At 51.9% G+C, this 27,465-nt stretch overlaps 1 protein-coding gene across 13 annotated transcripts in view; it reads right to left on the reverse strand.

Moving 5' to 3' along the window:
• Positions 1-27,465, reverse strand: part of PRDM5 (PR/SET domain 5) — a 102,629-nt gene that overhangs the window by 13,009 nt on the left and 62,155 nt on the right. For 10 of the 13 annotated variants that reach the window (XR_005656524.1, XM_039879524.1, XM_039879525.1 and 7 more), the window contains 3 exons: positions 25,268-25,428; positions 21,546-21,639; positions 9,812-9,897 (listed from right to left, as the gene is read on the reverse strand). Coding sequence is in view for 12 of the 13 variants with exons in the window: in XM_039879524.1 (XP_039735458.1) it covers positions 9,812-9,897; positions 21,546-21,639; positions 25,268-25,428 (341 nt within the window). In the remaining variant the exon portion in view is untranslated. Of the gene's footprint in view, positions 1-8,330; positions 8,376-8,461; positions 8,866-9,811; positions 9,898-21,545; positions 21,640-25,267; positions 25,429-27,465 lie in introns of those variants that run through there. The other 3 variants (XM_039879529.1, XM_039879523.1, XM_039879528.1) reach the window with 3 other exon arrangements.

Below are 27,465 nucleotides of genomic sequence, written 5' to 3' on the forward strand. Positions count from 1 at the left end.
GAGGAGGGGGCAGGGCCACCCGACTTCCCCTTGGCGCGCGTGAGGTTCGGGTCGGTCAGGCGGCTAATGACATTCATGTCCTTAGAACTACCACCTGCCTCTGGGAGAGGGAAGGCTAAGGAAATCGAAGACTTCCTGTTTCACGGAGGAAAAGGGACCGTCCACGACGGATTGAAACTTCAACCGAAATACCCGACGAGTTTCCTCAAGGCCCCCTCTTTCCTTCACGACTTTAAGAGTACATTTCACAATGACGCATGGATACAATGAAATAGCGAAGCATTTAAAACGATCTGCCGCCCCCGAGAGAGTCAGGCTGCTCGGCTGACAGGCCCGGGGGGCCCTTCGACACTGTGCTGCCCTCGGCCCGACCACCAGCCTTGACATCCGCCTGCCTGTGACCCACCGTGAGTCACCCCTGGCCCAGACGCGTCTTCCTGGGAGAGCGTTCGACCTGCCACAGCCGTCGGCACAGACCTGCAAGGTTCTTCCCCCGAAAATGCTGTTTTAAAACTGCAATATGAGGAATTTAGGTCAAACACGAGGCTGTAATCTTTCTGCACCGACATTTCGCTTATTAAAATGGATCACGAGGGGCATGAACTGTCCGTCCCTGGCAGCTCTCAAAATACCAACAATATTTTACCGAGAATAGCTTAAACAGTGCAGGCGAAGAGACACGGCCTGCAGAGGTCACACGGCACTGCTGGACAACTGCCTACGAGAGCGTCTTCGTGACAGTCATCAGAACACGGTTCCTCGCAGTGAGTCGGGGAGCAGCGGGGAGGGAGGAGGCAGTCCAGTCACCACAGGCCGTTTCTGAGCTGAATGAGAAGTCAACACCAGTTTTTTTTTAGAATTTTTGTGAAAAGTTGGCTCATACAGTATTGAACACAGTCCTTCTGAGCATCTTCATGGCTACACACACAGTGATCAAGGACAAGGCCTCCAGCAACGAAGAGACCCAATCTCCAGTCTTCGTGCCCCCATTACTAGGCATAGGGCTCTGGACAAGCCACTGGCCCCTCTGAGCCCCTCTGCCGTCGCTGGTAACATGAGGTATGATACCTGTATCGTTGATTTGCTTATCATAACGCTCAGCCCATAATAAACTTTCCGCAAGAGTATTTAATGTATTATATTAACAAGCTTTCTTCCATCTATTATCAACATAAGCACGTGAACAATATAATTCAAAACTGAAAAAGGCACACTTATGAAAATATAAATGGGGTGATTTCATGAAGAAAGGACATTATGTATGACTCTCTCGATATCGCATTGTTCTTGAAACCCATTCACGGGACGTTTGTGCAAACAGATGGTCCTTTATTTCAAGATTCTGTGATACTTTAGCAATTAAAACCCTGAATAGAGTGCAAATTCTGTTTCGCAGAGAAAACAGTATAGAAAATGTATCACTTGTCTAAGGGTAACGGTCTCACTTCTTACAAAAGTTAATTGTATGCTGCTTATCTTAGAAACAAAGGAGGGTCTCCTCATGCGCTCCAGACAGCAGGCACTCCCCTTTGACGCCCGGAGTCTGTTATTAAAGTCTAAAGATAGCACCGTGTGGCAAAGCCAACCAGCGTACGCGCTAATGTTTATGGTTTTATTTTAGCTAAATCTGCAAACTGCTGCCCACCTACTCCTTGCTGAGATCCAGCTCACGGAGGGGTTCGGGAAGGAACCTTGTCACTCCAGACGGGGCTGCCCGAGTCACGGGCACGGTTCTCTGTCACCACTCAGCCGCAGAGCAGGGCCACCGAGGCAGCGTGTTGGCTTTCCACGGCGGGCGCCGAGACCGAAATGCCACCCACTTAAAGTCCCGCGATTTTCACTTACTATTAACTGACGCTTTATAGTCAGGTCAACAAATACTCAAAACAAGTCACAGACTAGGAAGAGATTTTAGAAGTGTGTGTGCGCTGCCTTTCATTCTCATGGGGGTCATCGTAGTAACTACAGACTTAGCCATTCAGTCATAATTTCACTAGTCTTAACCTGCAAGGCAGTTTTGTAATGATAAAAAAAAAAAAAACATAAAAAGTGAAAAAACGTTATCTTGGGGCATAGAGTTGCTTGGAGTGGATGTTCATCTTTGCTTCCCAGTCTGTTTTTCTAAGAAGCACGCACACCTAAGGTTATCACTCATCCCTTCCCCTCGTCCCTCGCCAGGAAGCGGACAGAAGCCCGAGGCGACTCCCGGCCACCTACAGACCCAACCCGCCGTCCCGCACCTGCTCTGAAGGCTCCTCGGTCTCTGGGGCCTGCCCGGCCCCCCGGGGACCCTCGGCTCCGTCCCACCCAGCACACGCCTCGGGCTCCGGCCCTGGAGGGCTGGGCGGGGCGGCAAAGGGGCGTCCGCTCTGTCAGATCAGTGAACCCGGACGTGGGTGGGTGGAGCAGGACCCCTCAGAGGGTGTTCGGTGGGGGATGGCACGGACACACGCACACAGAGCGCACACACACACACGTATACAACATGCGCAGCACACAACACACACGTAAACACACATTCTCGCTCGCTTTGCTCAAATCACCTTGGCAAATTCTGGTTAAACAAAGCACAACAATGACCTTCTCTGCTGGGCTTATCAGAACCCGCCACTTGCTTCTGGAGCGGGGGACCCCGGGATGGCGAGGTAGTGTCCCCAGACATGCCCCACCCCGGCCTGGGCGGGTCCCGTCTGCTCCGGCTGCTCCTTCAGCCCCCCGCATGCGAGCTAGGCTCCCCTGTGGGGTTCACAGCACCCCTGGACACTTCTCTCCATGCTTCATCTGATCAGTTCGTCCCCCAGGACCCTGAGGGGCTGGACCCTTTCCTTCGCCCTTCCTTCAAATCACACCACGTGTCACAGAAGTTGACTCCATAACATTCACTTGGCCAAAGGAGCCTAAGCGAGCCCTCCCTATCCTACAGGACCCAGTTGGACACACATCACATCAGTCAAAGAAAGTCCCTTCAGTCAGGGGTCTGTGCTTAGGCAACATCTGAGCCGTCGCTAAGTGAAGTTCAGGACGTCAGCATCCCTAACGCACGTTCTTTTGTGTTTAAGTTTTTAGATATTGTGTCAGCCGATCAAGAAAACCACACGTCATAAGTATTTACAAGTTACAACACAGGGATCTGATTTAGTCCCGTAACAGCCACCTAAATCAGTTAAGCAGACATTCCATAAAGAGCCCTACAGGTGAGACCCTGTGTCGATTTGACGGTACTCATCAGCTCAGATGGAAACGAGCTCAAAGCCTCACGGGCACCTGCTCCGTCACGCAGATCTCAGCCGTGGTGGCAGTCTCCAAGGGTCACGTGACAGATGAGGACTAACGAGGCACATCTATGACGCTGCGGGAGCAGGAAGGGGTCCATCGCTTCAAAGGCGTGGTCACTATTAGAACGGCACCTGTCCGGCTGTGCAGCGTTTCACACCTGTACCGGTTACCTGCTGCTGAGCGAGCAGTGGACCCCTCCAAATGCAGCCACCCCAAGCTTAGCGACCTAAAGCGACTTACTGTTTCCCAGGCTTTGAGGGTCCTCGCCCGCAGCCCGTCCCGCAGTGGTGCTGGGCGGCTGCAGCTGCAGCTCAAATCGTGAGGCTGGACGGGGTTCGGTGCCCGGATGGCTCACTCAGGCGGTGGGCGGGCCATGCCGCGGCCGCCTGGAGCGCCTGCCTGCGGCCTCTCCATGTGACGTGGGGACCTCACGCACGGGCCGGTCCACGAGAGGAAGTGAACGCTGCAGGCTTCTCAGGACCTTAACCCTGAACCCCAGAATGCCACTTCCGGGGCGTGCTGTGGCCAGGCTGGTCACTGAGGCCAGCTGAAGGGAGGGGCCCGCCCATCGCTGCGGTCCAGGGCGGGCGTGCCCCGCGGGGGGAGGGGCCGCCTCGCCACACCACATCCCAGCTCAGGCCCCTTATGTTTTCGGTCGGCGGGAATGGCTTTCGTCCCCCCTCCTCCCCAGGTCAAACTAGGCGCAGAAATACTGAATGGAAATGAAAATGCCATTAGCTGCGGGAACCCCACGCCGCACCCAGGGGCCGTTCACGCGCTCACATCGGCGTGACTCTGCCTTGCAAGCTGACATGCGGCGGGACAGATTCTCACTGCACAGAGAGACTCGGCTGCTCTCCCACGGGGTACACGGTCAAGGGCACGAAACTCAATTCATTTCGAGTTTTCACCTCTTACTTCCAAAGCCTTGGCAATCTCGGGGGAGAGCTCATGATGCAGAATGCCTGGACCAGCGGCCCAGGGACATCATCTCGTGGGCCACAAAGAACTGCCGCATGGTGACTTTAGAAGGCGGGACTCGCTCGTGGGTCACGGACAGGTGAGAAGAGGAGGCGCTCGGCCAAGTGGGCGACGACCACGGAAAAGAATTTTCACAGACGTGACGAACGGAAGGGGAAAGGGAGAGCAGGGTGCTGTCGGTCCCTGAGAAGAAAGTTCTTTCTCAAGTGCTGTGATGCTCCCTTTGACAAAGGAAGGGCCGCTTGCCCTGATCGACTAAGAATGTTCGATTTCAGACAAGTCTATATTCTGAGCCAAATAAAATACGATGGAACCTTAAAGCCATTTATCTTAAGTGACTCATTCACGGAGCATATACAATTCCCCAAGAAGTATGTGGGTTCCAGAAACGATGAGACCAAATCAAAGACGTTTTCAGATACTGGCCATGTGCCATCTCCTTTCGTCCACACAGAACAAAGGTTGATGACGTTTAGAGAAACGAAAGGTGAAAACAAATCCAGAAGTTTTCTCTGAAACCATAAAACTGTTTTACAAGTTAAGAAGTGTGTTTTCAATCTCTTCCTCTCATTTAGATGTGCGAACAGCAGCAGCTGAGCGTGTGGCCACCCAGGCGCCCACCACACAGCCTCGCCACACGGCCCCGTGCCCCGCCAGGAGAGGCTCCCTGCTGGCTCCCCGGACCGGGCTGCAGCGAGCCTCCTGGCTGGTGTCCCTGCCTCCCGTCCCGCCCTTCGGTGCCCGCTCGAGCATGACGTCACAGCCACCTTCCCAAAAGACGGCTGGTCGTGCCACGCTCCTGAAACACGTCGTGCAAGACAAAACACGCTTCCAGAACTCATACCGACGCCTCGGGCTCAGACTCCGACACGCATCCTCAGACCGAGCGGCCGTGGACGGGCCACCGTGCCCACAGCGTCGGGCACCTCTGCCACGCTGCCCGCGGGGTTCCGGACCCCGAGCAGGTCCTCCCCGCATCCCTCCAAGCCCACCTCAGATACCACCCCCGCCCTAGCATTTCCCGCAGTCGACCCGCCACGCCCCGGCCGGTTCGAGACCGGCTTCTGCCTCCGACCGCGTTCTTCACGCCGGCCTCACGCGCGCTCATGGGCACCGAGCTGATCCTCCCCTTACCAGACCCTTCGCCATGCTTAGCCAAGCCGCGGAAATCGCACGCGATGCCCACGCGGCTCGAGAACTTCCGCGTCTTCGCCTGGCATCCGCGCCCCCTCCCCGCCCTCCAGCACCTTCGCCGGTACTGACAACTCTTTCTCCTGCAACGTGGTGCTTCTGTGGCACCCACGATTCACACTCTGGTCAGGTGTGTATTTGTCTGTCTGTCTGTCTGTTTTGCATAGTTTTCAGATCGCTCCATCAGTACCCCACCCGTAGCCTCCGGCTAAACCCGGCGGTGCCGGCTACAAACTCCGTGACACCCTCTGCGGTCTGGGCTGGAGGCCCCGGGCTCGCGTGCGGTGTCAGGGGGATGCACACGCGTCTCTCAAACCCACCCACAACCCGAGCCACCTGGGAATCGGGCACAGGAAGTTTCATTTTTTAAAAAAGTACTGAGATGGAAGTGAGCATAAAAGGCTGGCTGCCACTTTCCACCATTGGTGGCGATTAGTTTCATTTTTATATTTGTAAGAACTAACCTGGCTCTTCCTGCAGACCAGGCCGGAGAGACAGCTGTGAACTTGGACCCCTCAGACTCGTGTAAGCTGTTCGGGTTTTTCAAGCGGGGTTCAAACAGCGGAGTTTCTGAAATAACTTTCTAATGGGTCCAGGTGTTTTTCATGTTGAAAATCCAAAGTGATTAAGTGAGACGTGATGCTTTCTGTGACAAGGGGTCACACGTGACCACTGCTTCAGAAACAACGTGTACAAAATGGGTGTCCATGAGCAGGCCCCACCTCACCCACGGCGAGTGCTGGGGCTCGGCGTCTCGGACGGCAAAGCCGGAGGCCCGTGGTCCCCAGAGGACCGACCCCCCTGCCCGCAGCACACCCAGTGGCCTTGAGACTTGCCACATAGCGAGAAGCCACTGGCACACAAGCCTCGGACAGACGTGGGAGGTCCGGCGGCACCCTCGGACGAGATGACAGGGACCGGAGGGGAGCGGATCCGCCAGGGGCGTTTCCCAGCCTCAAATCCCTGGGAAAACTCACGTTCCCTCCTGAGGTTGTTTTAAAACGTCTTGGCCTCAAGCCACAGGGGCCACGGCGTGAAAAGTGCCCCTGAGAGGCCCTGCTTCTCGGAGGCCGCGTCCTGCATCACGGGAGGGAAAAGGCAGACGGGGGAGCCCGGGCGACGCTCACCCCGCAGGCCGGGGGGAGCATGCGGAGCCGGCCGCCTGCCCCCCCAGACACACACGCGGGGCTGACTACACGCGGCCTGCATGCGGGGTGCCCCCGGATGAATGGAGGTGCCCCCCGGATGCGGAGGGCACGGGTTTCCATCTTCATCTCCTCCCGAGCGGAAAATGAACCCACAGCCACGAAGCAGAGGAGGAGGGCCCAGCAAACCGGGAGAATGCGGCTCTGCTCTTGGGATGCGGGGGCCGCGGGGGGCCGCAGAGGACGTCACCCCTCCCGACCAGCAGCAAGGCCGGGAGCCCGCGTCACGGCAGGAGACGTGCCGAGGTCACCGGACCGGCAGCTGACCTGAACGTCGCAGAGACGGAGCACAGGGACCGTCTGGTCCGTCAGCCCCGAGGACGAGGCGGCTGCGGCAGCCGGGGAGACACCCCGAGACGAGACCTGCGAACCAGTAACAGAGCACAGGCGGAGGCGACGCCCGCACGACACCCCCGGAAAACCGAAAATGCGGCCGACACGCTGACGAAACGCAGGAATCGCCAGCCCGGGCCTCTCCACGAAAGACCGAATCGCTGTTCAGCCTTTTAGCAAAACTAGGATTTCAGCAGAACTGTCTCCCTCCTGGGGGCCCTGGCTGCGCCCCATAAACCACACGCGGAGAGACAGGACTTTGGGTTCCTTCCCTGTGGCACCCAGGCAGTCACCGCAGAATGCAAATCCGGGGATGCGGGGGCGCGGGCTCCCCAAGGCTTCTTAAAGACGTAACTCGCCGAATGATAGTTTCTGTTACTGTGGCAATGGAATTAAAGTTAGCTCCTGAAATGAGACCAAAAAGGTCTTGAATTAGAGCTGTCTGAATAGTAAAGCAGCGTGAACACAAAGTGGACACTGCGTGTGTTATGGTCCAAACGGAATGGTGTCTTTCTGGGGCTGAGAAAACCCAAATAATACTGAGAAAATATGAACTTGCAGAGATTGTTCCTCTAGGACTTTTTTTAAAAAGTCTTTTTTGGTCCTTAGTATGAATTTGATGGCTCGTAATCTTCCTTTGCTTTTGAAAAGCCAAGATTCTCTGTATTCATCCGCAGTTGAGGAAACAGGATTTCAAAACTAAAGCTGTCTGCGATCAAATATAAATAACACACCGAAAAAAGGGAAATTAAAGACGTGTTGGAGGCGAGGCCCACAGGCGTGCTTCTGGGACCCTGTGCTTGCTGGTCCTCCCCGCTGACCATGCGGGGCTCTGTCTGGAACCCCGGCGGAGGAGCCAGGCCCCAGGGACCCGGAGGCAGGCCTGGGGCCCTTCTTTCCATGCGGTGCATGTTCGAGAGCAGCTGCAAACGGGCTGCCTGCACCTGGACACCTTGAGGCAGCTTAGGGACCCTGGAGTCAGGGCTCGGATTTTCAAACGAACATGAAACTTATACATTCGGGGTCATTACTGCAGTTTGTTTAGTCTGAAACACACAGGAAAGTAGATCCAAGTCCGCAGGATCCGAGACTATTTAACCGAATGCAAGGCAAGTCTGTCGCAGGCCAGAGGGTGGTCTCTGCAGCCCGTCGGCCTGGGTCCCAGCTCCATTCTGCTCCTCGTTCGCGTGCCTCAGTTTCTCATCTTTCAAAGAGGGATCCCAACCACACCTACCTCGCGGAGGCTTCGGCGAGCTGTTAAAGGCACACGTGAGCTGCCGTGAGGCTTAAATGAATTAATGCATCCATGCGGAGGCCTGGACTAGGAGCCGCTCGGAACTGGTGGTCTCTGTATCTGTTTCAACTACTTGTATCGTTCTCGTTAACAAACTTTATATGAAAACAAAGTAAAAAACAAATTCGTCACATTAGAAACAAGGCACTTGGAAAACCCGAAAGGTATTCTTTTCCTGCAGCGTCTCCTGTGGGGAGCCATGTCCCCAGGGAGCCTGGGAAACGGTGCGGCATGCGACCTTCTGCCCAGACTCCGTGACACAGCCAGTTTCGGTAAGAGGGACCGGGACCTCCTCGCCTGTGGGTCAGCACCTTCGAGACGCGTTACTGGCGCCTCCCAAATAAGGCTCACTGTGAAATAAATATTCCGAATCCGTACACTGACGTATTACTCTGAGCAGTGACATTTGTCTAGCCGTCTGTCGTAATTTTGTATTTAGAAAGTAGCCCAGTTCCTAGTGAGCAGGTAAAGGGAGCAGGATATTATGGGTCTGGTTTCCTGAGCGGACACGTCCCCTCTCTCCTCCATGAAAGCCAAAGAATCCTTTTCCAACAGAACCAGAGTGAGGGCCCGAGCTTTGTGATACTGGAAAGGATGTTATTATTATTATGTTTTCTCTACAGGTTTTATTTTACAGCTAAGGTAAACGTAAAATCCAGAGGAGGCCGAAATTCGAGTTGCTCTTACAACTTGAAAAAGCGAGTCGTTTACACACAGACCGTGAGCACGCGAAGGCCAGACTTCGGAGGGGCTGTGAGCAGGCGACACAATGTACAGGCGGACGGAGCGAGCTCGAGAGGAGCCATTCGGAACAGCGCCTGACGCTCACATGGGCATAGAGGATCTCGCCGTGCCCCAAACCGGCGAGCGGGCTCGGAAACGAGCGGGGTGCGGGCGAGCTGCTCACGTTCCTCATCACGTGAGGCCGACGCCTGGGTCTGGAAGAGCCGTCTGTCAGGCGCTGACCGCGGTGCAGGCAGAGGTGAGCACGGCAGAGGGCAGAGGGCAGAGGGCAAAGGGCCCCCCGGGAAACAGAGACGGGCTCCCGCTGGACAGCAGTCAGCTGCCCGTCCTGGCCTTCCGCCTCCCCCAGGAACTTCCGTCACGTTCCGCGTCTTTCTTGCAAATACACGTGTTCATGTTCATACGTATGAATGACCTCGTGCTGACAGGCTCACCTCTATTCTAGGACGTTCCTATTACTGGCAAATACTCTGCGAGGCAGCAACTCTTTGTTTTTTAGTATTAAAATGTTACAGTCCATTCCCTCGGCAGCTTGTCATTTATAACGGCCGCCGTTCCCAAAACCTGAGTCACGGTTCGAAGCATGGGGACCCTTGGGGGTGTGGGTTTTTTTGTTTCTTTCACCATTTTGTCTTTAAAAACAAGAAAAGCTTACACCCAGACGGTGTCCCCTCATAAATATAAACATATAACCTGGCGCCTCATTTTCCTGCCCCACGCAAAGCCGAAGACGTTTTAAGCAAGCAGGTTCCCGGGAGCGGGAGGAACGGGCCGGGGCGCGGCCTACCCTCGTGTGCGTCCGGATGTGCATCTTCAGCCCGTCGTTTTTGCTGAATCCTTTTTCGCAGTAGGGGCAGTGATAGGGCCGCTCACCTGCGGAGTGGAGGAAGGCGTCACGTCAGAAAAGCGAGCCCGCTCGAGACCTCCCCACCCTGCCCCCCACGCCAGGTGGTGGCCCCGTCCCCTCCCGCGGACAGGGACTGAGCCGGGAGCGCGTCCAGCTCGCAGACGCCAGTGACTCGCGGGCAGCAGGCTGGGTGCTTTTTCCTTCCCGCAGCTGGACCCAAATGAACCCTCCCGCTTTTACGAGCTGGTTAAAAAGTTTTTATGTGAATCGGTCTGTTCTGTCACTGTGCTGCTCGCTGCGAGGGTCTCGGACCGTCTTCCTGGAAGACTTCACGGTCTATCGCAGGGCGACGCGTCTCAAAAGCCTTTCGCGGGACTGGCCCGTGTTCAACAGAGCCACGGGTAGTTAAACCAGGTGGCAGGTGACCCTGCTTTGTGATGAAACAGAGTGCCTCCCGCCTAGAAGTTATTTACGAAACAGGCCATTTTGTGAAACCAGCACGTGCACGTACGCACATCACATTTCAAAGAACTTCTACCGTGAAATGGCAAGAATGATGGAATTTAATCCCAGCAGGCGACTGACGCTGCCTCTGGCCAGAGCCTAACCAGAAAACAGAGGAAATGGCCAGCCCACTCACACTCCCACTCGCCCACGTGACACGCGGCCGATGTTGGACCTGGCTGCCATCGGCAAAGACCAAACCTCGGTCGCCTTCCCCGCCAGGGCCGGGGCCCCCGACGAGCAGCACGTGCCCGCCCCCCAGTCCCCTCCTGTCCCAGCAGGTTCCGGCCCCTTCGGTGGGGTCACAACTCCGGTGACCTGCCACGGGCAGGTCCAGCAGAGGCCTGCGGCTCAGTCCAACGGTCCCTTTTCTTCAGGTCGCGCCCGGACCCCTCCCCACAGCTTCCGGAGACGATAGTACCAGCCCCGGGTGTGAGACCCCGGGCCCGCGGCTACGCTCCGTCATCCGCACACGCGTTGGCAGTGACATCTCGTGGAGGCCACGCGGCAGAGCCACCGTCACGGAGGCTTCCCCAGCCCCTCCCCCAGGACAGGCACGCGGGACGCTCCCACTGAGCTGGGCACTGGGAGAGGATGACGGCCACCTGCACAGACGAAAACCAACCAGCCAACCAGGAACTCAAAACTACACTCAAAACTAAATCCGGCAGTGCCACCGCAGGGGAGCGTCTGCCGAGCTACCCAGACCTTCGCCTTCCTCCCTGAGACAAACTCAGCCTCCGGGGCAGGTAGGTGGGCCTGGACCCTCACCTCGTTCCATGCACGACCCCAGGAAGGGGTGACTTTTCACGGCTGGAAGGAAAAAGCTTAGGGTCCAATTTACTGGAGCGACGCTGAAAACATCATCTTATTTTCACCATGAGCTGATGACCCGTGTTCATCTGAATTCCAGATCTCTCTGTTGAGCTCTGGTCTTGAGATGCCCACCTGTCCACCAGGCGTACGTCACAGACAAGTCAAACTCAGCCTCGCGGTTGCGGATTCGTGAATCCGGCTTCATCCTCGAACTTCATCCTCGAATCCGGCATGGCCTGTATCTCCTGTCCTGACCCGTTACCCCACGCTCGGCCGGATGCCCAGGAAGAAATGTCGGGGCCGCCCAAGACTCCCCCTTTTCGCTCACTTCTCGCTCTGTCCGGTCTCTAACTCATGCTGATTTCCCCTCTCCCATATTCCCGGAGTCCTCCTCAGCGGCGACGGCCAAAATGAAAACAGCACGAACAGCACAGGTGCTGACGGCATCAGCAGCGCTCGAGGGAGCAGGGGCGGGAACTGTCGCTCGGAGCTCTCACCCAGCTAACCCTCGGCCACGCGCACGCGAAGGACAGGAGGGACCGGAGGGGACAGCAAAACGCGGGCATCGCGGTGACGACTTCGCGTCGCAGAATTGCAGGCAACTGCTAGTTCCTTCTTTCTTCATAAAGTACGAAAAGCAAAGGCATTTTTTTTTTCAGATATTCCGAGTCAGATAATGAAGAATGCTAAAAATATTTGCCTTCTTACTTATCTATTGACAATCAACTCAACCAAGAAATCAAATCTAGATTATGGATAAAGCCTGCTAAGAACCGTAAAGCGGTTTACACTTAGAAAAAGTGACTTCAAAAAAATCTGGCAGTCCCGAAGTCGCTGAACATTCGCGGCCACCCGCTTTCTCCACGGAGCTTTGTGTGTGGTCCTGCTCTCCAGCTCCAGCTCAGGGAGAAGAGCCAGCAAACCGAGGCACAAGACGGGCAGCCATCAGGCCAATTATGTGCTGATTAAACCTAACATAACGTACTCCGGTGCTATTTTCTTTCGTAATGGCTAAGCTTTCTCTATAGACATGACAAGGTTAACTTCTTTTGAAAACACAGCCTTTTCTCCCTTTTTAGAATCGGAGTGTCCCCAGGAATCTGAATACTGCTCGTCTTTCTCACCGTAGCTCCGGGGAAGTCATTCGACCTCTCCAAACCTCTAAAGATGAGGGGAGCCATGCCTGTCTCATAGCCCCAGTGAGCACATACTCAGGTGTGCCTCGGGCCGTCTGCTGATGCTGCCGGGCCTGGAACAAGTATTAATAGTGTTCCCTCTCACAAGAGTCCCAAGGAGGACGATAAAAATACACGATCACCTATTATGGATTGAATGTGCTCCCCCACAATCCACATGTTGGGCCTGAGCCCCAGCTCCTCAGAACGTGACCTTACTTGGCGAGGGGGCCCTCGCACACGTTACTGGAGTGGGGAGGGCCCCTCATCTGGTAGGGCCGTGTCTTCGCAGGAAGATGGCCAGGTGAAGACCAGGACACAGGGAGATCTCATGGCAAGTGGAGACCTGCAGAGGGCCGGTGGCCCTGCCAACGCCCTCCGGTCCCAGACGTCCAGCCTCCAGGACCGGCAGGCAGCAAAGTGCTACCGCTGAAGACATTCAGTGTGTGGTTCTCGGTGACAGCAGCCCCAGGTGACACGGTCCCCCTCCTCACACGCTGGCAGTTGCTGTCACCCGTGTCTGTGTAGCTGTGTCCATGAGCCCTGCGCAGACACTCGGACTAGAAACTAGTTCATCTGGACGACTGGCGTCTCTGCCCCTCCCCCACCCCTGCAGCCTGACACCCAGCGACCCCTGGCTGGCACGTCCAGGGAACCAGGTGCCTTCAACACCATCCGTTCATGCCACTGCCCCAGAGCAGAACTCTGGTTTTAGAGGATATCACTAAATGACTTCGATACACGGAATGTACTGGAAAACCAGGCCAGCCTCTCTGGCCACTGGGGCCCTCTCCACCCTTCCAGATAGGGCACGTTTAGGGCACTCCTGTCTCACTTAGACTCTGAGGACGAAGCCATCCGCTGTCCCTCACGCCCTGAAGCTGACATGACCTGTACAAATAACGATTAACGTCACCTGCTAACGCGGGTTGCAGACAACTGTGATTCCTGGGTTCCCCCCTCCCCCACATTAGACACACGCTCCTCTCCTTCATCATCTACAGTTATTGTGATGAGTGCAGTCTAAGGAAATAGATTTGTCTGCACAGAAATTATCCTCGGATAAAGAGGAACGAACCTTCAGTCTGCATGAACTCTCAGAATACAGATCCTTCTCCCCACTCACCGCTTCCCTGTAGTCCCCTGTTCTGACTGACATGCAATGTGATGCAAACCCCAAAACTGCATTTGGTAACATCACTGGTAGATTGAGACACTGTCTTCAATCACAATGTCCAAATTCTGACGAGCGTGAGCATGAGTCAAGCTGAAAATTAGCTAATAAAATGGAGCTAAAAACCGCCCTAAACGGAAATGACCACGGCTGAAACATCCGGAGCGGCCACTGCCGGCCACTGTGCCGCCGTCCGCCGTGCTCGGCCCACGGCAGCAGGCTCAGCCCCTGCCGCAGCAGGCATCCGGGGGCCTCGTTTACAAATGAAGAAAGTACGGCGCAGAAAGGACACGCAGCTTCTCAGGGTGACTCCGCCACGGAACGGAGAAATCAGAATCCAACCCGCGGCCCTTAGCTCTGCGCCATCACGTCAACTGACGCTCCAGCTCGTATTTCGCGTAAGTTAGGGTGGACTTCCTGAAGTCACTCTGCTTCTCGCAGTGACAGCTGACACTGACCAGGCCCCTCCGGCTGGGGGACGGGGGCGCTGTCCTAGCTCCCGCGGGGAAAGCACAGGGGCGGGTTCGGAATGTGTGTTCTGTCTCACGGCGGGTCCCACGTGAATGTAAATCCCGACGTGACATGCAGCTGCGCCTGGAGAACCACATCTAGGCAATCGCCCCTGACCCCGAGAAGGGACCGTGACGCTGGCCAAGGTCACAGCCGCACTGAGATCAGCTACCGGTAGTCAGGCCGAGCGAGGGGAGGAGCGAACGGTAGTGACGTGGCCAGCGCAGCGAAAACACTTTCCACCTGACTGAGGAAAACAGACTCTTTCTTAAAATGATGTTCCGACACCAAGTAACCTTAAAACCCTCTTGTGTTTTCTTCAGACACACCCAGGAACAAACAGAAACACGAAAAGGGCAACTTTTGTAAAGGGTTGATTTCCAGGGGACTTCAAAGGTGCCAAAAAGTGGATACTTCTCGAATGAACAAACTAGTTCATCAACCAGATATTTTCCGAGCATCGACCGCCTTCTGGTTACCGACCTGGGCTGTGGGGACGGAGTGTCAAAGAGATTCACAAAATTACCGTCTCTTCTGTTTCACTCGTGTGATGAGAAAGACAAGAAAAAGTTAAAGAGCAAACACGCGATAATCGCAGGCGCCGATGAGTTTGATGAAGATCCCAGAGACGGGCTCCGCCGTCCGCGAGAGCAGGCAGGAGACGGATCCGGCCAAGGGCACCAGAAAAAGGCCGGGGGACCAGACAAGCGCAGCTCCCCGCGCCCAGCGTAATGTTCTTCAAGCACGCATTCTGCAGCTCGTCGTCTTTGAGTCGGAATTAGTTCATCTTTCTGCGCTTGAAATAAGGGCCTCCGAATTCTCTCTGCTGGCACACCTGGGGTGGAAGCAGCTCAGAAACCCGACATGTCGACGGGACTGCTGGTGGGAGAGCACCCAGAGGTAGCCCCGGAAAACTGCACACCGGCCTTCCCAAGGCGGCCCGTGGTAACGAAGAGGGACATCTGGCTGCCACCCGGAACGCCTCGCCAGAGTCTAAGCTGGTCCCCGAACAAGTCCCCTCGAGTCTTTAACAAAGAAAATCCACGACTGACAATGAGCAAGCATGGCGAGTATGGCTCCAAACACTAGGGGAAAACCAGATTCTGGCTGGATGCACGCCATGAGGATCACCATCTGTTGGCGTCGCCATGAGGGTCACCATCTGTTGGCGTCGCCATGAGGATCACCATCTGTTGGCGTCGCCATTATTTTTGCAGGGTCATGTTAATAAATGACATCGGGAGGACCTGGCCCTCACTGAGGGACGAGCACACCGACTCTGAGGAAGCACCTCAGTCACCGAGAGCGTGGCAGCTGCACACGCGTTCACGAGCAGGCGCCCGGCACTGCTCACCGCGGACCGCCCGCCCGTCCACTGCTACGCAAGCACCTCGGTGTCCACGGCCCGACACGGGTCCTTTCTACAGATCTATGTTTGCATGACATGCCACTGGTGAAGGAAGATCTGGAAAACCTTGATATTCTTAAATTAGGCCATGGATTCAATTTAAAAAGAAAAGAAAAATGAACTGACCACTTGGTCCGAGGGCTCAGAGATCAAATTTTATTTCACGCTACTAAATACGTCGAATGCAACAGATCTAGTAATAATGGCTATGATCAGTCCTGAAGATTAAAAAGTGTTCAAAATGGTTGAAATAAATGTTGTGTTGTATGTACTTGCAAACACTTTATCACAATTCAAAAAGGAAAGTATATAGCGAATGAGCCCTATGCTTTGCTTTTTTATACGAGCAAGAGAGCTTAATATATAATGTACGCATTTTAGGAGATTTTGATTAAAATGAATTGTTTTCAGAAATCATTTTAATAATTTTAACTTTCATTTTGTCAGACAGCATATTTTTAAAAGCTATGTAGATTTCAGAGGACTCTCATAATTCCCTGAAAAGATGAAAAGATGTAAACACAGAAAATGTAATTTAAGACGAAATAAAGTCAAACTCTTACTTTCGATAAATCCAAATTAAATAATGTTTAAATAATTAAATTATGTTTAAAGATTTGTGAGCTATCGTTTTACTTTTTACTCTGAGTTTTCTAACAAAAAATCCATCTTAGAGATGGCAAATTCCAAACGGAAAAGCAAACCTCAATGGTATATGTTTCAAGAAAAACACTCTAAGCTTGTTCCAAGTGGTTGAACTTTGAAATATACATATTGCATGGGAATTCTTTGAAAGAACTTTATATTTGTTTTCCAAAGTTATCATGGGACTGGCTTACTTTGCTTTTGTGAACTAAAGAAATTGTTACAAACATCAAAGTGACTCACTGTAAATAAAATTATATTAAAAAAAAAACATAATTGTGCAACACCCAATTGCTTCCCAATTCTACCGTTCCAACCCCCTCAACTTCCAGGCACCTAACAGGTTAGCAGTAGACCACAGAGGGATGCGAGACGCTCCACTGGCGAATGGGGGTGACTCCAGCTCATTCTTGGCACCTCTCTATCAACTGAGATGCCCTTTTCTTCACGAAGCACAAAGAGCCCCAAGACCCCCCACACTATCGCTCTCGGAAAGCTCCCATGAGTTAACCCTGCGCAATCTCATTTGACCTAGAGAAGTTAAACCCGACGACACCATCTTTGAAAGAAAGAGAACAGAAATCCGAACTTGACGTTTACTCCTGGAATATTTAGAGAGATACTCTACTTTTAAAAAGTTTCCAGAGTTTACTATCATAAGGAAATGGGCCATAAAATATAAAAATCAGAAAGTGACTGAACAAGATCTTTACGTCTCCGAATACTTTTAACACACAAGTCAAAACAAATCGAGTCTGATTTTTATTTTTTATTTTTTGCAAGGTTTATGGAGAGAGCTATAAAAAAGTTAAAGATGCAGCCTCTTCCCCAGCGGCCTTACAGCTGCAGGACCCCCCTCATTCTGAAGCCATGCCAAACGGGGTGCAGCTCACCGGGGAGCAGGCGCTGGACGGCCACGTGCTCATCTTCCTCATCTCAAAGAATAAAGAGCCAGACCTGTTTATGGGTTGCAGAATTCTGCTGATGCGAATGGATCACAGGATAAGATGCATAACGGAGAAGCACAAGAGTTAGCGAAGAACTTAAAAATGTCATTACCTAGGGAGAGAAAGTAACAACGCAGGACAGTCTGGCCTTGGCCAGCCCAGGGTACCAATGACGCCCGTCGCCTGAGATTCTCCTGAAGTGGGCAGGACTCCCACGTGAGGTCCCTGATGCGGGTGCTGCCGGAAGCCACGGGGACTGTCACGCAGCCAGGAGAAACACCGGGACGACCCGGATACCGGCAGAGTTTGAAGGTTCTGACCGAGGAAGAGTCCCAGATCCGCGGCTATGAGAAGGGACACTTCGCAGTCGGGCAGGAAAGCGAGGTCAGGTCGGGCGACGATGGGCTTGGCTTGGCTGGGAACATCCACACTCTCACCCAGCACTGCCCCGTTTTCAGGAGTCTTATCCGACCCGGTGCCTCCGAGCACGGCTTGTGATGAGGCAGTGAAACCTGGGTACCAGCCCCAGAGGGGCCCCCCGCGAGTACAGCCGGCGAGGAAGACTCAGAGCACGTGACTCCGAGCAGCGAGACACTCGACACACGAGGAGCTAAAAAACCTCGCTCAGCCCGAAGCACAGTTCAGAGCTGCAGAAAAACACACGGGGCGCTCGCTGTTCTCGCGGGGAAAGGCAGGAGAAAGCACGCGTCGGACGAGAGCAAATGGAAAACGGAAAACGGGGCTGTTCCAGGTTTAACAGAGGACACTGTGAGTAAACTACCTAATAACTTACCAACAGATCCTAAAGCTGCTTAAATGCAGCCACGAAACCTGTTGCTGAGGCCACTTCCGTATTTGAGGGTCCCAATATATTTTTAAAAAATGAATGGTAAAAAGAGTTATGTGAACAATGGGATATTTTAAATTATCCATCTTATGAGGGTCCAGTGACTATCTTATCAATTCATTTGGTGACTGCTCATAACACGATATTCCAAGACAATGTCGCTCCCTTAATCTGCCCCCTGTGCCTCACAGCCCAGCCTACGACACGCTTTCACAGAAGCACTATAATTTTTGCATTAAAAAAAATAAGGGTGTTTGATATTTTTGATGAGAGAAAAGCAAGATAATCACACTACCAATGAAAGTCAAAACTGACGTCTGTCTCTCCTGAGTTGTTATATATTTTTGTCAAACCCAAAATCCACTGGGAGCAACTGGGAGCAGCTGAGGACAGAAAAAAAAAAAAAGAGGAAGAAATCGTGCATTCCTCTGATATGCTCAGTGATCAGAAATTATTTGAAGTGTCAAAGTAACGCAGAGGAAAAATAATCATTTCAGACTTTACTTATGAATAAGACATCTTAGGGGAAATCTGAGGGTCCCCAAGTGGGACGCTGATGAAATCATGTATTTCTATGCACATCTGACTCGCAACGACTCTGTTAAAGCTGAGATTATCTCAGTTAAGAGAACCTTCGATTTGGCCTAATGTTAGTAATTAACCACTTAGGAAATAAATACAGCAAAATAAATTCCCTTTCATCATATGAAGGTTATCCAAGTCTTATAAAAATGTGAAAAACATGCTTTATATTTTCATTTTATAATTACTTTAATTTTCTATTTTTATGTTAATCACTGTCATATTGCCCTATAGTTATTTATAATTAAAACTATTTTTAAAACTGTGAACAAATTTTCTAAAATGAATAAATTCCTTTGGAAAAAGTATTCGAGAAGAGAGACAATCAGAGAAGAAAGACAAGAAAGAAAATCCAGGCGCAGTCCAATTATTACATCCCGATCCTTCATTTTCTAAGCCGATCGCAGGTATTTACGAAAAACGCTAAAAGTTTCCTAGGACAGTGATTTATTACTACATTCAAATAACTGTGCACGCAAGCCTAGAGCAGATGGACCTACACAGCCGGTGTCTGTTAACACAGAAAGTTGGTTGGAGCTGTAGGCAGGTAATTAACCTTCTGGCCTCGGGCTTTAAAACCCCAAAAGCAATTCCTAGAATTTCTTTCATAATTTATGAACGACTGATGGAATTCATGTCACAGCCCGTGGATTCCCTTGTGGAATTAACCCCAGCTCTCACTGACCCCGAGGCGCTGTAAACCAGGAGGAGAATGCACACTCCTATTGCAGCTGCCGGCAGAGTGCCACCCCTGTCACGCTGGCATAGGGAACCGGATGATGAATTGCAGGGCGGCCCGCCAGGCACAGACGGCACGCTCGGCATCACTGACGGCGACAGCGTGCACCCTCACTCACCCCCAACCAGCCGTGTGATGGCGAATCCCCACCGATGTTTTATGCGTGATCGACATGCTGTTGCTAAAGGTTATCGAAAGAGACGATGACGGTGACGGTGACGCTGGGGATAGAGGGTCAGCCCGTACGTCCAGGGGCACGAGTACCCTGATTAAACACAGGCGGGAGCAACAAAACAAAACAGCGACGCGGGCAGCAACGGCGGCCGCGGCTCGCGCGCTCTGCAGCACCCCCATGCGTTTCCGGACACGCCGCCAGGAAGCTGGGGCTATCTATCGTCACCCCCGGTTTTCAGATGAGGAAACTGAGCTTCAAAGAGATTGAGCCATTTACCAAAGCTCACACAGGGAGACAGTAAATAAAATGGAGTCACGGAGCCTGTCAGCTGCCTGCAGGGTCCACGTGCTACATACGGACCAGGCATTCAGTGACAGGTGCTACGGACGGTGGGTTTGGGGCTGGGCGAGTCCTCACGTGTAGAGTGACATCCTCGGTGAGACTGGAAGTAGCAAACCGCAGCCCCACGAGCTCCCAAGTCGAGGTAATTACCCTCGATCGGCCGATGTATCGAGATAATATTGCCGAATGTTATGGAAGGCATGCGCGCAATCCCGTGGTACATTCAAGAGCAACAGTCAGGGTTGGGAGGCACGTTAGAGAATAAGAAATAAAAATACCAGCCCTGGGAACGGCTGAAGCCTCGCTTTCGTTCTCGACGAACCGCATACAAGTTGGAACCTCAGCAACCCATCGTATTTTGCTGGGCGTTAGCTCAAGTAAGAGGCTTGAACGAGAAACCTTCTGAAACTCCTTCCTGTTCTAAAAGTCAAGAATACTTTATTTTAATAACCTAATAAAATAAGCAGATGTCTTACGCACGCTCGCTGTGCAGTGCCTTTGTTCTAATCACCTAAATACGGAGAATGAGTGGATACAAAGTTTATGAAAGAGAATCTTTTCAAAGTTAATGGAACCCCCAGAGTTTTGTCAGACGTCACCCTCGCAGGACAGGAGAGTGGGGACGGGGACAGAGAAGACGGAGGGGACAGAGAAGAAAGAGGAAGCGAGGATACGACCGATCGGTTATGTGAAGCCGTGAAGGAGAAAACCGACCGGAATGCGAAGGAGCCAGAGGAATGTCTGACATGTTTTCGTTAAACACTATTAGCAAGAAATCTCAGCCGAGACGGAGACAGTGCGATTCGGCCCAGAACTGACAGACGGGCAGCAGTGGCCCAACGGCTAAGCCGGCACTGGCTTATGACCGTCAGTCCCGACCCAGTGACAGACCCGACCTGAGAAAGTCGCATGAAGGAAACTGCCTGCAACGCCACACAAGCTGCGCCGTGGGCCCGGAGGCGGGAGGGGGCGAAGGACCCCGCGTGGCAAAGGGAGGAGGGCGTGCCAGCCGGCGCCGCATCTCCTCTCCGTGAACCTTCGGGTCTGTCCGCCGATGCTAAAAAAGAGAATTCGCTCCCCAAAACGCGGACGGGCAGTTGGAGGACTATGAAAACAAAACGAAGCCGACTCCTTCGCCGTCACGGGAAGACAGGGAGCGGACGGCGCGACCTCTACAAAACCTCAGCACGCGGCGGTGCGTGCCGATGACCTGCGCCCATCACACACGGGCAGTGGCGCTGGGCGACCCGGACCCGCCGACGGATTTCAGAGTAACGGAGCAGGAGACGTTCACCGAGACGGTTTTAGGTTCCAGAGGACGGCGCTTTGTCAGGTTCCCACTAGGCACCTGTAAGAGGAGACCCCCCCCGGCCTCCTGCAAAAGCGAAGGGCCGCCCCCCACTGCATCCGGCAGACTCGCGTGCGAATGAAATCACAGCTCTGTCGCAACCACTCACCACGCCGTTCCCACTTTAGATACTTGACTTGGTTTGAGAAAGTTTACACATTCACAAGGTGTCTAGACTAAGAAATTGGATTTTGTAAAACTCCACAGAAAAAAGCCAAGATTAATCCTGAATCTGGGAGATGCTCTGTGGCACAGGGTCTCCTTGGGAGCACCTGACTCCTCCAAACTGGTTTCGTCGCCAGTCGTGGCCCGCCCACCTGTGTGGCCCGCCCACCTGCGTGCCCACCCACCTACGTGGCCACCCACCTGCACGGCTGCCCACCTGCGTGGCCGCCTACCTGCATGCCCGCCCACCTGCGTGCCCACCCACCTGCGTGGCCGCCCGCCTGTGTGACTGCCTACCTGTGTGGCTGCGGATGTGAACCCTCAGCGTCCCGCTGCTGGCGAACCTCTGGCCACAGTATGGGCAGGTTTTCTCCTTCTCTCCCGTGTGCGTCTGGGTGGGGCGAGGTGAAGGGGGTTGTAGAGACATAGAAAGAGTTAGGTCAGCATGATTAAGTGCCTCTGACCAAATCCTTTCTTCCAGGATTATGTTGCCTTAAAATGATTTAATATCACAGTGAGATTTTAAACCATTTATCATGGGTATTCCCGCTGGTTTAAAAAAACCAAACCTTAAAATTGTACATTTGCGTTAATTTGAAAATAATTCTGCGGTTTACTTTTTAAGCCTTTATAGAGCCCCCATCTCAAAACGATTAAATTTTCAAAACCAGTGTACGCTAGCAAAACCACATAATCAGAACAAGGCGACAGCTGCTGGTTTACTGCTGCCAAGACACGTTTCCTGAGGGGCATTTTCACATTCTTTGGGTGCATTTAACTCTTGAGGACAGAATTAACCTTGATAAAGTCATCTGCTACTTGCACTGTGATTGTCCGACTGGGCTAATTTTGCTGCAACGAGGAATATAAATCCGATCTGACCTTCGATATCAGAAGCTACTAATTGAGCAATCGATTTGAAAGAACATTCCTGCCCTGAACATATCTTTTATCTGGGCATAAACAACAACAACCACAACAACAACGACATAAGGACAGATAAATGAGTGTCATCGAAAGCGAGCTTTGACGCCTCGCACCTGTTAGGATGGATGTCGTCAGACATGAAATCCCAAGTGCTGGCGAGAACGTGGCAAGATGCAGCCCACGTGCGCCGTCGGTGGGATGTAATCTGGGGCGGCCACCGTGAAAACGGGTGTGGAGGCTCCTCGAAAAGTTAGAAATAGAACGACACAAACCGAAGCTACCCCTACTCTTGTGTCGATATTATTTACAATAACAAAGATAAGGAAACCACTTAAATATCCATCAACAGAGGAACAGATGGAGAAGATGTGCTGATACGTACAATGGATTACTACTGAGAAACAAAAAATAAAATCTTGCCATTTTGTGACAACACAGATGGACCTGGAGGGACTTATGCTGAGTGAAATAAGTCAGAGAACAACAAATACCATAAAATCCACTCATATGTGGAATCTGGAAAACAAATGATCAAACAAAGCAAAAAAATGAAAACAAGCTCGTCATAGATACAGAGAACAGAGCGGTGGTGTTCAGGGGGCTGGGGCGTCGGAGTGGGCGAAGGGGTGACCTGTATGGTGACACAGGGTAACCAGACTTGTGGTGGTGACCCCTTTGTAAATACACAATGTTCAATTAAAACGCCACACATCTGCAACTTTTAGAGTGAAAGGATTTTTTTAAAGCGATTTTCGATAAAATGTTAGAGAGTTCAAGGAAAGCCCAACGACCTCTCCAGAAAGAGGAGACAGATCGAGCGTTGCAAGCTTGTCTCACACCCACGCAGGCCGTTCCAGAAACGAGGGTCGGAGCCCCTTCAAGCCCCACGGCTTTCCAACTCGGGAAAAGGGGAAAAGAAAGGAGAGGAAGACAGTTACTTCCGGCATCCTGCATTCTCCGGGAAACGGGTTTAGAATTTTCTAATTTCAATGATGATTTAACATCGAGCAAAGCAGCGGGGTCATCTGAGGGGACATCACCGAACAGAGTTCCTGGGGCCTGTGTTTGCATCTGTTTTTATGCAAGTGACTGGCAAAGAATAGGAGATTTTTTTTTAATGACACTTTCCCAGAGGGAAAAAAGTGGGGGGAATCACCTCACCACCTGACACCTCCAAGAAGCACCGATCAGCACAACATTTTCATGTTCCATATTAACTTGATTGTTAAACGTAATGTAACTGGTGTTGTAGCCTTACTGGTATTTAATTTGTAAGTTTTCACATTTGAGTCATACTCTTGTATTTAGATGTTACCATCGCATTTGTAATTTTTTAAAGAGCCATGAAGTAAATACATCGGTCGACACCAGTGTCCTTTACGTTGTTTTGCCTTTGAAAGGGGCTTCTATAAGACTCAGGTTCGAGAACTATTGTCTAATCAGCTGCCACACCGGCCCAGGCCACTCTCCACCACAGATGTCCCCTTGCGTCTTCACGTGGCAGGCACCAAAACGTCTACTTTCGCTACAAGTTCTTACACGAAACGGCCGCACATTCTTCACACCAGTGACAGCCATCGCCACACTGTGGCTCCACTTAAAGTCAATGTCGCAACATTTTAACACACCACAGACCTATGCTGTTCTCATTCCCTGACAGAAAGGGCAAAACGCAGCAATTCTTTAATAGTGTAAAGTCGTTCAGAAATTCTAGGTATCTATTACTACGACACTGGATTATTCCAACCAGGCAACTGCAATAAATACCTTCATTTGTCTTTATAACATGATTTCTTTTGCTGCTATGTAAGTATTTCATTGTTCACTTATGTGACCTAACTTACCTGCCAGGAGTAGATAAAGGACATTAAAGCTATATCAATGAGAAGAATTAAAATGTGCCTTTAATTAAAAAAACGTATATCTTATTAGATGCAGAATTTGGTTAGCTGGTTCTAACAGACGCTGAAGGTATAATACTAAAAATCTTAAAATGGCTAAGAAAGCATGGAGACAGACCACTGAAAACAGTGTCGATGAGCGAGACGACATGAACCATGCCCTGGGAAGTCTACTCGACGTCCCGTTACTGCGGACGACGACAGCGTCTCTCCTGAAAGCTCACTATACTTCTCCCTCATTGATTGAAACACAAGGGACGTTCGTTACATTCATGCAAAGAAAAGGTGATTCGAGCAAAGAGAGTTGGAAGACTCCTCTGAGGTTTGAGAGGGGAAGATGATGGCGTGATCACTGGGCCTTAAAGCTGCGGGAAGAGACGGTCGCTCCGTTCACTCCTTTTCAAACAGGCGTGTGGAGGCCAGGCCCCCACCCCCTCAACACGCACCCCGAAGTGGCAGCGCGGTCTCACGTCGCTCGGCAGCCCACGTGGGGAGCAGGAAACCACCTCGTTGCACTCATTTCTAAAGTCCGCATTAAAACCTTTCGCTGTGTTCGTTACAGTAAGAATTTTGCTCTCTTAAAAATGTACCTACAATGTACATATTTAACAAACGAAAATAACCTGCGGATTTGCTTGAGGTAACTAATAGAGAACAAAAAGGACAATATCCAAACCAGGAACGTCGTTTGGGTTGAGTTGAGCAAAAACTCACAAAGGGCCTGCTGGGGACCTTCCTGGGTCCTAGAGGTTGGAGATGGAGGACCCTTCAGTCCAGGAAGAGTTCGGCTACAAGTGGCGATCGACATCTGAATTAGCTTTGAAAAATAAAATTATTAAGACACCATTCAAATTCCCTTAAAAAAAAAAAAAGACCAGTGTTAACCCAAAAATCTATAAAAATTGATAAGCTCCCACTGGCTAGTACTTTGACCATCTGTCGGCAGAGGTCAGGGCGGTGTGGAGTCATAACCGAACTCCACGTTTGTTTTCATGTAAAAAAACATATTTTTTTTTTCTGAAAAAAAAAAAATGAAGAACAGACGTTTTCTGAACAGTTGATATAAATCATGCCTTTTGAGTAAACATGTTGGTAAGTTAACGTAAAACTGACCATCGCGTGGTGAGTAACAGATACGCCCACAGCGCTTAGCCGTGCCGTCCACGCACACTCCCAGCCGGCCTCGCTCACCTTCTTATGGCTTCGGAGCACGGAGGGCGTCACGAACGCCTTGTTGCACAGTTCGCATCTGTACTTCTTGTGCCTCTCGTGGACCACCTGGACGTGAACGTTTAAGGTGTCCTTCCTTTTAAAGGTAGACTCACAGTGATGACACTTGAAAGTCCTCTCGCCTTAGAAAATTACAAAGTCAAATAAGAGAAAAATAAGATGCCCTGTAACGGGGTCCTGCTAACTCCCCCCTCGGGTATTCCAGATTTAGTCTTGCTTTCCCCCAAGGAAGTTGGCTTTCTAGCTTTAACAAATTATCATGACCATAAAAGGGAATTTTTCACAACAAATTTTGGATCCATATTTGTGACCACGGGGACGACCTTTAATCTTCCCATAAGCTCAGTCTCTTCAGCTGGAAAATGTGGGGCCTGAATTAGTGCCACGAACTTTCCTTAAAAGTAAGTTTCTAGGGCAGTGGTAGGGTCTGAGGGAAGAAGGCTCTTTCGTGACAAAAGGACCATATCGAGCAGAGTGAGAGGGCTCTGGGGCCCTCCTAATGCCCCCGAGTCCAACCACGGTCCCTTTGGTGGACGGCGTGCAGGTGGCCTGGCCAGCTGGGGAGGGGCCGCCGCGGACTCGAGTGAGTCAGGACTTCTGGCTCTCCCGTCCATTTCGCTCCCCAGCCTCAGCCTGAGTCACTCTTACTCGGCTACAGAGGCGGTTTTCCGAGCCTCGCGTCTTGGAGCAGCTTCGGAAAGCCTCGGTCAGCGTGCCGAGGACGGCACGGTGACTACGACGCGGGCATGCACCGTCCAGCGCGGCCGCCTCAGCCCGCGCCTCGCCTGGACGAGAGCCGGTCGGCTGACACCAAAAGCGTCGGATTCTTCCCACCAAAAACCCCCTGCTGCCACTAGAAGTAAAATTTCGTCTACCAGAAGAAAAATTTCCTGCGCATCGGGCCAAGTTCAAAAGTCAAGAGTACGAATGAGAAGGCTCCCGGGTCTAAACCCCCGTGCTAACATCCCTCATCTCGTCACGGCGATTTGTTTTCGAGGAAATGGTCGTGCAGTAGAATGAGGTTCCCCCTGCTGCATGGAAACCTCGGTTCCTCAGGCGCGAAGCTGTTTCCATACGGAAAACAGAAAATCACACCGAGAACCTCTGCAGAGTCGAAAGGTGACGGAGGAAAGACAAGAGATCGCGACACTGTCTTTTCTATGGGCAAAGAGGAATTTCATTATAACTTCCCACTCGGCATTCATAAGAGCCGTAATCTCTTTATTATTTTGAAGTTGAGATACTCAATCAGGGAAAATTACTTCTAGGGTACTATCTTATCTGTACAACCCATCGTCGAGACTGATTAATTATTTTGCTTTCCTCAGAAATATTAAAATTTTAATCAGCAGTAGAAACTTTGTGTGCAGAGGATGTTCTACTCACTAAACAACTCGACTGAAAACAAGAAATATAAATATGACTTTGACTGTCGGCACGGCAGTGCAGTGACTCTCTGGTTACTTCGACGTCTGAGCAGAGACTCACTTTGAAATTCGGCTCAAGCTAAGCAGGGTCGGGCCTGGTTAGTACTTGGATGGGAGACCACCTAGGAAGACCAGGTGCTGTAGGCGTAGAAAATAAAAAATAAGGGATTGTAAGCTCACAAGGTCCTTGCAATCTGTGAGGTCAACCAAGGGTTGCAAAATAAAATAAAATAAAATTCGGCTCAGCAGTGACATCTTCTCTGAAATGGGGGGGTCCGACTATCAACCGCGGTATTCTAAAGAGAGCCCTGGGTGTGAGGGCCACGCGGACGGTTTCGGTGTGATGTGCATGACTTAAACCAAAGGACAAACGCGGCCACTGCCAGGGAAGGGAGGCCGCTGCCGGCCCCCCGGCCCGAGGGCCCCTCCGGTCTCAGCGTCTGGGCCTTCTCTGTTCCCCCACTAAGCTGGAGCCCGGGTTAGGTGTGCACCCTGATCCTATGCAACTCATCGAACCCCGCCACATTGCAGGGAGCCCGGCGTGTCCCCGCGGTCCGGACATCTATCGTGCTGTGAACTGCACGTATGTCGACGAGTGTGCAGCAAGGGCACCCCCATAACTGCCGCTCGGACCGAAACAGAAAACATTTCCAGCACCCCGGGATGTCGATCGTTGCATCGAGACAGGACCAAAAGGTCCGTTTTTAGAACAAATTTCGAAGATACCTTACC

Source organism: Pteropus medius, unplaced genomic scaffold (genome assembly GCF_902729225.1).
Source record: "Pteropus medius unplaced genomic scaffold, Ma_sr-lr_union100, whole genome shotgun sequence".
Classification (NCBI taxonomy): Eukaryota; Metazoa; Chordata; class Mammalia; order Chiroptera; family Pteropodidae; genus Pteropus; species Pteropus medius.